The following is a 14,576-nucleotide window of genomic DNA, read 5'->3' as shown; positions in this document are numbered from 1 at the left end:
TGTCGCATACAAAACTCGGTCAAACTAAAAATGGGGAAATATTTGCCACATCATCAAATGAATGAAATAAAAGGGAAAAATAAATCTCGCTAAATTTTTTGAATTTTAGATGCGACAATTATCGCATCTAATTTTAATATTATAAATCCAACTTAAAATCTTTGATTTTTATGAAGTTTGGTGATACCTTTAGATGCGACATCTAAAACCTATCTGCATCTAAAAAAATCTCATTTGTAGTGTGTGTGTGTGTGTGTGTGTGTGTGTGTGTGTGTGTGTGTGTGTGTGTGTGTGTGTGTGTGTGTGTGTGTGTGTGTGTGTGTGTGTGTGTGTGTGTGTGTGTGTGTGTGTGTGTGTGAGAGAGAGAGAGAGAGAGAGAGAGAGAGATGCTATTTTATAAACTTTCATACAATGTTGGTTATTTTCGTTTGAGTTGGTTTAATTCGTCTAATATATATTGTAATAATTGAAAATGGGATGGGTTGTATTTATTATAGTTTTCAAATAAATTTGTTTTTATTTCTAATTTAGTGATTAGTGTCATTGTAGTTAGTTAATTTTATAATATATTAATATTGGTTACTCTAGTAAAGTAGGTAAATTGAAAGTCGGAGTTTTTCAAAATAGCCAATATTTAATACATATTGTAGTGTGGTACCTGGGATAGCCTAGTGGTAATTTCACACCACCTTCTGTGTGGAGGTCATGGGTTCAATCCCCACTGCAGCAAAGCTGCCTTAAAAAAAATACATATTGTAGTTATTAACTAAAATGAACAGGATAAATTTGCAGAATTACCCATATTAATGACCAATTAAAACTAAAATGAAAAAGAAAAACTGTGGTAGCTAGCTTGGTCTAGCGGTAATCTCACACTCACCTCGACGGAGAGGTCATGGGTTCAAGCCTCCATGGGATGCAGAAATGTATGCCCCCTAGGATTTATTCTAATAAGTATGTAATCTTGGCCAATAATGCCACCTACTATGTAATCTTGGCCGATAGTGCCACGTGCACTTTGCACTGCTAATATATCATGTAATCTTGGCCGATAGTGCCCCTACTCAAAAAAAAAAATGAAAAAGAAAAACAGCTAAAATATGCCACCAATTTGACTTCAGAAATTTCGAAATTCTATAAAATTCGAGAAAATCACTCTTACTCATAAACAAATCAAACCAAATAACAAAAAATACATTCAAAACCTAAATTCGAAAGTTAATAGCAATTTATATATTAAAAAAAAATAGAATACAGGATTCAAATTAATTATCACACCATCACATATGACCTAGCATCCTTTGGATGTCGGTGAAAGTTGTTGGGCTTCCAATATCAATTCATAACCACTCACAAATTTGAAAATAGCACAATAGCACAAAAGAAAAGACTAGGAACAAAGCATGTGGTTCGATAAAAAATAAATAAAAAAGAGAACAAAACATGTGCATAAATTTTATTTTTTAATATTAACGAAGTATGTGCAATTAATTATTACAAGAAAGTGACATTTTCTGAAGAGTGGAATGGTCACGGCAACTAGATCTATTAATATTATAGGAGATCACTCTAATAGAATATGTTTGCATGCATGTCAACCAATATTAAATTGGTAGGTATACAGTATACTATACATATACGTACGTGATCATGATATACATATCTTTGCTATTATTTACGTAGATATAGCGGTAGAGTTGTAGGATATCATAGAAGTTTCACACCGAGAGTGGGAGCGAGGATATGAGAGTTAAGAAATGAGAAGAAAAAAAAAAATCACACCCCAAAACATGCTTTGAAATTCCATATATATATATATATATATTATATATATATATGCTTTTATTTATTTTTCATCACAAAAGAAAAAACCACTCCCAAAAGATTTTAAAAAACTTAGTTGGAAGGTGTCTTTGTCATCTTAAATAATAGATGAAACAAAAACATGACTTTTCAACCAAAGTAAGTAACATCACAATGAGAAGGAAACAAATCTGATGATTAATAGTGTACTATTACAAAAGGTACCAAACAGAAAGAACATTAACTAGGGTTGGGCGAAGAAAATTAATCGTCATCATCACCAAAAAAACAAAAAAAACTTGATAATCGCTTTGTTGGTGTCTCACTTACACGTGTCCCCAATGAGAAGGAAGCGAAGAGTTCTGATGCGACTCGGCGTTTCCGGTTCCAACGTCGGAGCCCAAGTGATGATGATGATGATAGCGATGATGGTGATGAAAAGTCCTGGACGACGAAGAACTACTCATCGACTCCAAAGAAAACGACATGTCGTTTCTTCTGTTGGTGTCGTCGTCGTTTTGATTCCCTCCCAAGCACATCTCGGATATTGGCGTCGGAGATGACAGAAGAGAGAAAGCACCCTCCGAACTTAGCGTGGCTGACTTGTCGTACAAGGCGGCGAATCGGGGGCGATCGGCCTCGGGAGAGAGAGGGAAAGTCCTCGAGAAGTGAGGGACTACTTCGGGCGGGCTTGCTTGGTGGAAGAGAGGGAACGAGATTTGGTTTTGGATCCTCAAATCGGGCTCGGTTTTGACTATCGTGTTGTTGGGCCAACCCGGGCCCGACGAGGAGGGGTACACCAACGAACTCGAAAACGGAACCATTTGATTGCCTTTTTACAAAAAAAAAAAAAAAAAAAAAATTCAAATATGTTGGATGTATTTTTTTTTAATTGTGAATATATCTTGGCAATTGGTTTGAGAACAAGCAAACCTTGATAATTCGATAAAAGAGATCCGTAGCGCGAGAGCGGTTCGGGTTGTGGCTTTCTTCTCCTTCGGTTGTGTCCGTCGAGTCGTTTCCGACAACTTCTCTTTCCTTCATCAAACTCCTCAAGCCCATGGAACCTAAAAAAAAAAAAAAAAAAATTACTAAGCTTTGGTTCACATCTTATCTTATGAACTACATAACTAGGTTTGGTAAAATTATGGCATTGTGGTGAGTAACTAGGGCTAGTCATTAAAAACATAAGGTCAAAGCCCATAATTGTTAGAAATTTACACACATTTAGGCACAATTTTTTTTTTGTTGCATTCAAACTTGTAACCTGAGAATTGCTGTGATGTTAGGTTTGTTAAAATTATTCTATCGTAGAAAGTAACTAACATATTATGCAATTTTTGAATTCTGTTTTCTTTACTTGTAAATTGCTGTGAGAAAAAAAATCTTGTGTTTTTTTTAACGCTTTCGGAACCTGAGAAAATTCCCACATATACATAACATTTCTCTATCGTGTTGAAGAAATTTAGGAGAAGCAAAAAAAAAAAAAAAAAAAAAAAAAAAAAAAAAAAAAAAAAGCATGGATCAAAGCTCACAATTGTTAGAAAATTACACAAATTTAGGCCAAGTTTTTTTTTTTTTTTTTTAATGCGTTCAAACTTGTAACCTGAGAAATTCCGTGATGTTTGGTTTTGGTAAAATTATGGCATCGTAGTAACTAATCAACATATTATGCACTTTTTTAATGCTGTTTTCTTTACTTGTAAAATGCTGTGAAAAAAAAATACAAAACTTGTTTTTTCTAAACCTTTGGAACCTGAGAAAATGCCACAGATAAACATATCATTTCTCTTGCCTATATTGAAGAAATTTAGAAGTAAAAGAAATTTAAAAAAAAAAATAGCATGGATCAAAGCTCACAATTGTTAGAAAATTACACAAATTTAAGCTAAGTTTTTTTTTTTTTTTTTATGCGTTCAAACTTGTAAACTGAGAAATGATCTGATGTTAGGTTTGGTAAAATTATGGCATCGGAGTAACTAACTAACATATTAAGCACTTTTTAAATGCTGTTTTCTTTACTTGTAAAATGCTGTGAAAAAAAAATACAAAACTTGTTTTTTCTAAACCTTTGGAACCTGAGAAAATGCTCAGATAAACATATCATTTCTCTCGCCAATATTGAATAAATTTAGGAGAAGCAAAAAAAAAAAAAAAAAAAAAAAAAACGTGGATCAATTATCTATTTTGTAAAAGCCAAAAATAATTTTAAGCTGAATAATTGTGAACGTAGCTTTATATATTTTCCTTGAAATCTAAACAAAGGCTTCACCGACCAGCTTTGACTTAAACATATATAGATCCAGTGAAGTGAAACATATATATGAATATATATTGTTAGAAATTAACAAAAATTTAGCCTAATTTTTTTTTTTCCATGCATTCAAACTTACAATAAAAATTTAATCCTGTGAAAAAAAAAAAAAAAAATCTTTTGTTTTTTCTATACCTTTTGGGACCTGATAAAATGCTCACATAAGCATAACATTTCTCTTGCCTATATTGACGAAATTTAAGAGAGGCAAAAAAAAAATTAATAAATAAATAAAAATAAAAATAAAAATTCCAGAACATGTTCTCTTTTTAAGCTCAATAATTGTGTACGTATCTAGACAGAGGTAAACATATGTATAGATCCAGTGAAGTGAAACATATATATATACATATATACGAGTATATATCGTTACCTACTACATTGCTGGCAAAATCGTTGAGTAAGACCTGCAATGGAGACCTTTGGAGTCTTTGAGTGAACCTCACAGACTTTGTGTCGCCGGTGATAGTCTCTACAGCCGCTCAGATCCGCCGTGCAACCGTCGACGAGACACGACGCCGACGACGACTGACCTCCGCCGTTGGATGAGCCTCTAGACCTTTTCGAAGCCTTCGCCGCCGCCGTCCGATTCCCCAGCTTCAGGTCCACCGAGAACTCCCCGTCGTCCGATCTCGCACCGCCGAACAAAGCCATCGCGCTTCTGCCTCCGTTGACCGTAGAGTTGACCGCGCTCGAGAAAGTTTCTTCTTCTTGTTGATGTTGTTGTTGTTCCATCTCCTCCGATAAATCCCAAGGACTTGTGGCTGGTGCTTTTAGATTCCACTCCATTGTTGATTTTTTTTTATTTTTTTAGGTTGGAGATATTTTCTCTCTCTCTCTCTCTCTCCTCTCTCTCTCTCTCTCTCTCTCTCTCTCTCAATCACGCTGTGAGAAGAAAAGTATACAGCTTTAGTACTAAGTACTAACTAGTAGTATCTCTACTTCTGCTACCTATACACATATATATAATAAAAACCATGTAAAATGAAAATAAAACAAATGAACTAATGATAATAGAGTAATAGACAAATAGAGATAAGAAAAAAAAAAAAAAAGAACTAATGAAAAAAAAAAGTATATAGTTTCATTCCAGTCCTAGTAGTATCTCTAATTCTACTACTGTCTATAGAGTATAAACACATGTAAAATGGAATATAAAAGAGAATTGAAGATATGCCATTTTTTTCATTGAAATTTTTTCTTCTTCTTCAAGCTTGAGATATTATTTTCAATCGCATGGAAATGCCCAAGATCCCAAGTACACTAGAGTGACAAGTTTTAATGACACACACAGCGCGCGCACACAAAACGATATTATTATTATTATAAATATGCAGTTTCTTTCGAATACAGTACTACTAGGCTACTAGCAGGTTCAACAACAGTGTAAAAAAAAGGAGCTATATTATTATCAATTTACCATACAAACTGCTATAGGACATTCATTGTACTACTGTCTACTAGCAGGTTCAACAAGAATGTCAAATTTTAAGGAGACAAAAAAAAAACTAAATATATATATATATATATATATATATATATATATATATATTATACAGTTTGAGAACGGCTGAAGGAAGGACATTCATAGTACTTGTTCTATACGTATAAAATAACATCATGTAAAATAAGATATAAAGAACTCATGAGTCATGAACTCATGATATAGAAAGATATGCTCTTTTTTTTTCTTTCTTTCTTCTGTTATTATTTTAAGCAACCAACTGATTTGTTCCAAGAAATTGGGAAGCTTAATATAGAAAGGTCAGAATGAAAGATCATAGTATTAATTTATAAATAGATAAAATAAAATTTTATAAGAAAAAAAATGGAGAGAGATAACATAAAAAGGAAAAAAAAACCTACAAATAGTTATCTTTCCAGCCATTTAATCATGTTGAGATAAGATTCCATTAAACAAACAAAGATGTATGTGGGTCTTAAGTTATATTAATATATACATGAATGAACAAACTTGAAAGAAAAATAAAACAAAAACAAAAAAGAACTCGGTTAATAGTTTTTGGATTAGAAGAAGTATGAGAAAGAAGAACAATATTTTTTTGTACCTGTCAGAAAAATGCTGGTTGGTTGGTTCTTCTGGCAGAGAAGTGAAAGAAATGTAATGGATAGAGATTTTATTGTATTAAAGATTGGCCAAAAAAATAAAGATTATTAGTACTGCGTGAGTGAGTAGTTCGGATCTTGAAGGCCAAAAAGGTGAGGAAGATGTTGTATGTGGTAAGATTTTGGGTTTTAAAAGCTCTCTGAGGCCTGAGCTTTTACTATTTTGAGGGTTTGCTTGAAAGACATGCCTTTACTATAGAGAAATCTTTTTTATTTATTTTTAATTATATAAATAATAATAATAGCAATTAATAACAGGGACAGGCTGTTTGTTGCTTTCAACTTTTGTGAGCCAAGAAGAGAGAGATAGAGAAGAAAGTACAAGAATGGATGCTTGAGAGTTGAGACAAAGCATGTGGCATTGTGTTTCACATTCCATGGTATGTCTTTCTTTTGTGCTTACTTTCATTTCTAATTTCATTTCCGTTTTATGTATGTTATAAATAATAATACACATTTATATTTCACAGCCACTTTGACCGTTCTCAACTTTGTTTTTGTTGATTAAATAATTCGATAATCGAGGGTGAAAAACGTAGAATGTAAATTGGAACAAAATTTATGACGACTAAAGCAGCGCTAACTGTGGGTTTAATAAGGCTAACTCCTAACTACGGTAGTTAAGGGTAGCCTTGACCTTTTGGGGGGTTTTTTCTTTTCTTTTCTCGGCGGCTATTGTAATAAGGGAATTTTTTGATGTATTTTGGTGAAAGAAAATCTATGTTTAATTATGTTTGTCGGTTTTAAGGGAATGGTGTTAGTCATTTTGTGGCATGTTTTATTTGGTTGGCAATACTATTATTAAAGAAGTTGTGCAACATGATGTTTAATTATGTGTTTTAAGTTAAATCGAAACTAAATTTATAGAATTTAATTTGGTTAATTTATTAACCTTCCGGAAAAAAATTAGGGTTAACAAAAAACTTGGATGGCTAATAAGTCAACCACATCTTCTTCACGTTTATTGGTCGTTTTTTTTTAGCCTACTTTGATTAGTTCATTTCATTAATGTGTAAAGGAATAATCAAAGCCTATATATATATATATATATATATATATATATATATATATATATATATATATAGGCTTGATTAACGGATTAACCCTGAATGCGACACCAACACTCAATTTTGGTGGGGTTTTTCTCTGAAAATATTTGATTGTTAAGAGTGAAAAGTCCAATATCAGGCGCTGGATCAAATATATCACAACCTTAGCTTAAATATGTGTCACACATGGAGGGGAATAGCGGTGGTGGTCCTTGATATTTTTATTATCACTGTATTTTATTTATTTTATTTCGTTGGCTCTTCAATAATTGTAGTAGTACTCTTTATTATTGTCACCAAATAGCTGTTTCAAAGCAGGTAACAGGACCTAATGATATCTTTCAGCAATTCAGCACAATAAAAACTGGTCATTATTATACATAAAATGTGATTTATACAAATTATCAATAAAGATAGCGACATCACATACCAGTGTCCAGTAGTGTGTGTGGTGTTATTATGTCGTGGTAATTTATATATATATAATATATATATATATATATATGGGTGAGAAAATGATATCTTGCTTTGGCTTTAGCATTTCACATCACTTTTAAGTATTTTTTATCACTCAAAACGACATCGCTTTCAATATTTTGAAGTTTGGAGCTCATATTTATCACGTTGAGTCTTCATACTGGTCAGTTTTTGTTTGCTTTATCCATTGATCAATGACTTGTTTTAGACACACTTTACACTAATAAACGCCATTTTTTCAATGTTATTTATATTTTTTGATCGATTTTCAATGTTATTTATAGGCATGCAATGTTAATAGTTATTTTTAGGCATGCAATGTTAATAGTTATGGCTTTGAGTTGAAAATTCTATCAGCCCTGACCCCAAATGCCTCTATTTTTGGAAATCTTTCTCTCGGGTCAACTTGTCAAAGACAGTCATTTTATTTTCTTTTTTACCCCCCTTGTTAAAGACGGTCATTTTTCTTTCAAGAAAAAAAAAAAACAATTATATATATATATATATATATATATATATATATATATCATTTTATTTCTTTCTTACCTTGTTAAAGACAGTCATTTTCTTTCGGACAAAAAAAACAAACAAACAAACAAACTTATCATACAGTCATTTTATTTTCTTTCTTATCCCCCTTATTGTAATTTACATAAATTTTTACAATATTCAAAAAAATTCCATCAAAATCGTCCATCCAATTTTTATATACAAAAAAAATTAAACCTCTTAGCTTTGATCATCGACAAACACGCAAATTATATTTATATATATATATATATATATATATATATATATATACGTTAATCGCATTTTTTAATTAGCACTAATAATCGTTCGTGATTCGATCTAAGACCGGACCGTAGGACCGCACGTATCGAAATGCTACTAAAAATTATTGTGTTTTTAGTGACGATCAAATTTAGATGGCGGTTCATATAAAACCGCCTTTAAAAAATTACATTTAAAAAATTGAAATTTTGATTTATTTAAATGTTAATTAATAATTTGTACTTTATTTGTTAAATTTATTTATTTTTCAATTAATTATTAAATATTTTTTGTCCAATAGAAATTATTATTGAATATTATCATTTAATAGGCAAACATTAGTTATAATCCACAGACTTACATTAGATAAACCAAGAACATAACATGAAAATCTTTTAGCAATCTGAATGAAAAAAAAAAATGAAAAAAAAATGAAAAAAACACTATGAAGAATTGCTCCTAAATACAATTAAAAATAGTTCTCTACGCTGAAAAAATAAACAATAAAATATCTTCATTGTCACAACATCATCATGGAAGCTCTTATGATTCATAAAATTTCTCCTAGTATCACCTAGGACTGTATCTCCATCCAAAAAGGCGCACTCTTCCTCAAGGAAGCACCATATCCCAGGAACTGAAAAATTGAACAAATGTTTTTCAACCACACTATGAGAAATTTCATTCCTATGATTTAGACAAACATCACCAATTGAAAACTTGACAAACACGCTTGGTTGTCTCTGGAGACGCGTTGGGATATTTCATCGAACATATCTTGTGTAACAGAAAATAAGTCGGACCTCTTCATCTTCTCCGACTCTTGAACCCTTCTTGCAACAAAACATTTCAATCCTCTCATTCTTCATCCCCATCTCCGAGAACCTCGACTATCAGTCTTCTTTATGTTCACGTATTTCGTTGAAATAAAAATCCTCGATAGAACTTCTTCGTCACCTCTTTCTTTGCCAAGAATACGTTATTGACAATAAAAAAAAATAAATAAATAAACCAGATGCATCTATCATTTTTTTAGAAGAAAAAAAGTGTAACAAGCATTTTCACAAACGGCTGATGTGTAACTTAGTTCTCAGAAAACTATACATAAGGTTACTTTCAAATAGCCGTCGAAAGTTGCTGAGATTCGCCGAATGTCGCCAAATTTTTTTGGCTTTAGCTCTCCAAGCACTCAAAACAAAAGGACAGTCGCCGATTTTTTTCGTGTCCAACCTCGCGCCCGCCGCTGGGATTGAACGCCCTTTTTTTCGTTTCTTTCGGCAAACTGAGAAACCCCAAGGTAATTCATAGTTTTTATAAAAGGGAAGGAGCCAAAATTGGTCGGTCATTTTTAGCACAAATGGGATGTCGTTTTGTCAACAACTGAACGACATTCTGTGGAAAAATGACTTAACAGACGTCGTCGACCGTTTGTGGTCCGAAAACGTTGCTGCCCCCGATTTTTGGTAATTTTCTTCGGGTCTGAAACATTGGCCTCACCTACCAGATAATTTTCACAACTGTGCAAACTTCATGGCGTTAAATGCACGGCCAAAAACGATCATCGCTCTAAGACGCGAAAAATTCTGCGACCATGCGCCTCTAAGAGCCGGCGTGCCCCGCGATTTGACCAAGTATTGTGTGTTCCATTAATACCACGGTCACTTGACACCGGAATGCAAACATGTTGAGATCCGCAGAGATAAAAATCAATTTTCCGTTTCACATATAAATGTTGAAACGATCCCATGTGTTCGCTTGTATGCCTTGCGCTATTCTATCCTGCGATGACGCTTCTTGTCCCAACGGGACTAAGAGATTGCGCTTATTGGCCCGAGTATCCAAGCGATCAAGTGTGTTAGCTTGTACGCCTTGCGCTACTCTATCCCGCGATGTCGCTTCTTGTCCCTAGTGTCTAAGAAATCTCGTGTGTTAGCTTGTACGTCTTACGCTACTCTATCTCGCGATGACACATCTTGCCCGAGTGACTAAGCGATTGCGCTTCTTGGTCCCAAGCGCCTAAGTGATCCCATGCGTTAGCTTGTACGTCTAACGCTATTATATTCCGTGATGATCAAAGATGCCTCACCTATGCGCACCCAAGACGCCTCGAGTGGTGCACTAAAGACGCTCTGAGTAATACACCAAAGACGAGAGGCGCACCAAAGTCGTCCCTCACGACGCACCAAAACCGCCCACAAGGTGCACAAAAGTCATCCATCGACACATAATCAAATCAACGGCTGTTGAACAAGCCAAAACACGACTTACTGAAGAAGCAAGAAGGTGCATCAAAGACATCCAAGCGGTGCAATAAAGACGTCCACGAGCGCAAAAAAGCCGTCCACCTCGATGAGACACAACGTAACATGTTTGCTTAGAGACGAAGACTCAAAAGAGAAAAATCCCCTCAAACAGCCAGGGAGATTCTTAAAGTCTGCCGCTCGGAGTCCTCTAAACATCAAACTTAGAGAGCTAATGTAGTCGGTCGTTTTCAAAAATTATTACATTTCTTGTGACTTACAAGGAATTTCACGTCAAAGCACAAGTGAGGCCCACAAAGAAGCCTGATATAGGCACACAATGCCCATCCGAGACAAGCTCATCAAAGGCTCACAGAGGCCAAGACCCACTCAAAAGAGGCCTATCATGCTCATCCACGAGGCGAAGCTCACCCGCATACCGCGCAGTGAGGAACTCGGCGCGCGAAGGGCTTGGCGCGCTGCGCCTGTGAGCAAATGATTTCTCCTCACATGCGCTCACAAATTCACCCCGCACACACAACATCCTGAGTGAAGAGCCAGTGCATATCTAGGCGCGCGGATTTATTCGCGCCCATGCTCTCCAAATCACGCCGCAAGCTCTATGCCATGCATCCAGAGGCCCGCTTCAGCCTCCACATCCACTATAAATACCACTCCTCATAGAGGGTCAAGTACACACTTTTTTCTCTAGTGAACACAATTCTCTCTCTCTCTCTCTCTCTCTCTCTCTCTCTCTCTCTCTCTCTCAAAATCACTCGATTCCAGAGTTCTGAACGCTGCCGAGGACCCTCAACACATACTTTCACTCTGATGAGCATGATTCTCTCAAATATTCTCAAAGAATAACAGCACCTCCACCTCATACACATAGCAATCAAATTAATGTTCATCGTTCTTCTTGTTTCTCATATCTCCACGACGAGCGAAGAAAGTTGTTAACCTAGGAGATATAACTCGAGAGTTCCGAGTTTCTACAACCCGGCTACTCGGTCTGACCTTGCGTCGAACCGGCCGCAGTCTTTCACGTTGTCCGATTTTCGTCGACATCAATATGTATTTGTCACCCTTCTTTGTGTTTGTCCACATTATAATTTTCGTTATGTATCGATCGGTTTACTCCTTTATTGGAGATGGTTAAGCTATCTTTTAATATCCTGTTATCGGTATATTGTTAAGGTTTTGTCAATACAGGTTGAAAAATTATATTATTAAAGGTTATTATAATGTGATTGTTTGGTATCTCAATAAATCATTATGGTCATATAGAAGGGCCTTGTTCGTGCTTGAGTTTTAATGTGCTCTATATCTTTCTTTTTATTATATATAAAATATGAGATTAAGATCTAAATAATTAATGAAATTAAAAATCACACCGATCAAATATCGGGTGGTTCAAATATCAAATCTATTAGAGACTCGATCGGTGGATGCTAATTTGTACATCGGAAAGAGACTTACAGTGGTGGAATGGTGGCAACTCTTTTATTGGTGATGGACTTGGTAGCAACCGACGAAAGCTCTTTGCTGACCTAAACAAAATATCATAGTTTCACTTGTCTAAACGAAGCGATGACGACGGAGGCAGAGGTTTAAAATTCGGTTTTATTTTTATTAGCAGAAAGCACATCTCCCACAATAAAATGATCAATCATCAAATCAAATAGTAAGACTATAAGGATTATTTTTCTCTTTTAAAATTTATTTCACATGGAAATAAGAAGAAAAGAAGAGGTTTGATGGTACCATGAAGCTTTTTCTTTGTCCACTAAATTATTATTATTATTAAACGGTTCATATATAAAGTTTGAATTTTAAGTCAGAAAAAGTTGTTAGTTAATACAAATATTAACTGTCCCAAATCTAATTTAGGTCTAAAATGATATCATTAATAGTATTAAAATCATTGTAGGTTTAAGAAAAATAAATTTAAATAACAAGTGCATCCATTCATCATGTTTTACAATAAGACACCATATAAATTTTGTTTATAAAATTATAATGATGCGAGTAAATGAATTATTATTTCTTAACATTTGAGGGTTACAGTTTCTTTATAATTCATTCCATTTCCATTTAACAATATAGATTTATTATTTTAAAATTTTACAGGAAAATAATAGGCTGTTTGACTTTCGCCAAATATATTTGGAAGAATAATCATAATATAAAATTTTGATTATCAATTACTGAACATAATATTCTTTTTGCAGCTTTTGTCTATAAACGTTATTTTATCTTATTAAAACTATTTTTCTTCCTTAAACCCAATTTTTTTTTATCAGTCGCTCAAATGATTAAATTATGTGGCACTTCAAACCATTTTCTGTTAGTGACAATGGTGTACCAGTAATATTATAACTCATTAGGGGTAGAATTGTCTTGCTGGATTGAAAAGGGACACGAGCTACACTGTGCCTTAAAATCTGAAACCAAACCTGAAAAGTCGTCAGTCGAAAGATTTTCAACATCTCGGCCTCGGGTGTGTTAATCAGCTGCCACGCGTATACTTCCTTACCTCTCAAATCTCATTCCTACTGTACTGCATTGGCTTAATGTAATTTACTTCTATATCACATAGCTACTTAAAAAAAAAAAATCATTAATGACATAGGTGTCGGTCATCAAACAAATGATGTATATATGCAAATATTTTGGGAAACTTGATAAAGCAAGCTTAGTGTAGCATGTGATTTGAAAACCAAATCATATTTTGGTTCCCTTAGACCATCCCCACCCGTACGCTAAATAGTGGGGATAACGTCCAAAGATGCTCCAACCGAGCGGCATATCTCACGCCATTATGGCGTGGGATATTAAATAGGGGTGGTGTCACGCCAAATATGGTGTGACACTATTCCCTACACCAAAATATTTTTTTAGTCCCTATAAAATTTATAATTTATATATTTGTATTGATTTATAAAATTATATCATATTTATCCTTAAATTATTCATTAAATTTATTTTCAAATACAACATTAACATTAACATTCAAATACAACGACATCGAAATGTAAAAAAAAAACCATTAAAAAAAAAACAAAATGCAACAAAATAAAATTAAAATAAATTTACAATACATAAACTACTATTAAGTTTACTTTGTGTTAATTTGTATTTTGAATAATTTTATGGAGTAATACTTGATTATTAAATAATAAATAAGTGGTATAATTGAAAGATATTAAATAAATATAAGGGTATATAAATAAATAAGAGAAAGTTGAATATAAAATTAATATTTCAATTTGGTGTAAAAAATAGAGTTCGGTTGGAGATGAGATAGTGTTTGATGTGACATGTACTGTAAAATAGAGTAGAAAATGGTGTTATCGGGTGGAGTTGGTCTTAGGAAAACCAAGCATCTCACCATGTAAAATGTCCAAATTACCCTTAAATGAATTTTTTTTTCAAAATCAATCATTCACTTCCCTTCCCTCACGCGTGTTTTTTCAATTCAGAAACCAAAAAAAAAGAAAAAAAAAACGCACAGCCCATACCTTTCCCCTTTCCCTTTCAAAAACATAAAAAAAAAAAAAAAAAAAGAAACCCCCGCTCAATTCTCCAGTTCTCCCCGACAGTTCTCCCCGACCCGACAGTTCTCCCTCGTCAGTTCTCCGTCGTCAGTTCTTCGTCGTCAGTTCTCCCCGTCGTTGCCACTCGTCATTTCGGTCCTTCGTCGCCAGTCCAGCATCCTCGCGAACCAACAGAGCCCTCCAGCCGAGTCGCGAACCAACCGAGTCGCGAACCAACCGAGCCCTCTCTCGCGAACCA

At 34.1% G+C, this 14,576-nt stretch overlaps 1 protein-coding gene across 1 annotated transcript; it reads right to left on the bottom strand.

The window, feature by feature from the left end:
* Positions 1-1,791: 1,791 nt before the first annotated feature.
* On the bottom strand, positions 1,792-6,426 carry LOC149383229 (squamosa promoter-binding-like protein 13A). The gene is made up of 4 exons (XM_089629205.1): positions 6,187-6,426; positions 4,491-5,002; positions 2,737-2,870; positions 1,792-2,635 (listed from the first exon to the last, which is right to left on the bottom strand). The coding sequence occupies exons 2-4, from the start codon at positions 4,904-4,906 to the stop codon at positions 2,130-2,132; spliced, it is 1,056 nt and encodes a 351-aa protein (XP_089485331.1). The 5' UTR covers positions 4,907-5,002; positions 6,187-6,426; the 3' UTR covers positions 1,792-2,129.
* Positions 6,427-14,576: the final 8,150 nt, after the last annotated feature.

The sequence above is a fragment of the Urtica dioica genome, chromosome 10, assembly GCF_054948205.1.
Source record: "Urtica dioica subsp. dioica isolate 48M chromosome 10, U.dioica_male_clone48M_v1_H2, whole genome shotgun sequence".
NCBI lineage: Eukaryota > Viridiplantae > Streptophyta > Magnoliopsida > Rosales > Urticaceae > Urtica > Urtica dioica.
The sequence above is the reverse complement of the archived record's forward strand: the minus strand, read 5'-3'. Positions and strand labels throughout refer to the sequence as shown.

Excerpts from the sequence above, each read along its gene's own strand:
- LOC149383229 (XM_089629205.1), bottom strand. The coding sequence starts at position 4,906 with ATGGAGTGGAATCTAAAAGCACCAGCCACAAGTCCTTGGGATTTATCG. Across the intron at positions 2,871-4,490 it reads TTTTGCCAGCAATGTAGTAG|GTTCCATGGGCTTGAGGAGT; the intron begins GTAACGATATAT and ends TTTTTTTTTTAG. Across the intron at positions 2,636-2,736 it reads TCTTTTATCGAATTATCAAG|GCAATCAAATGGTTCCGTTT; the intron begins GTTTGCTTGTTC and ends TTTTGTAAAAAG.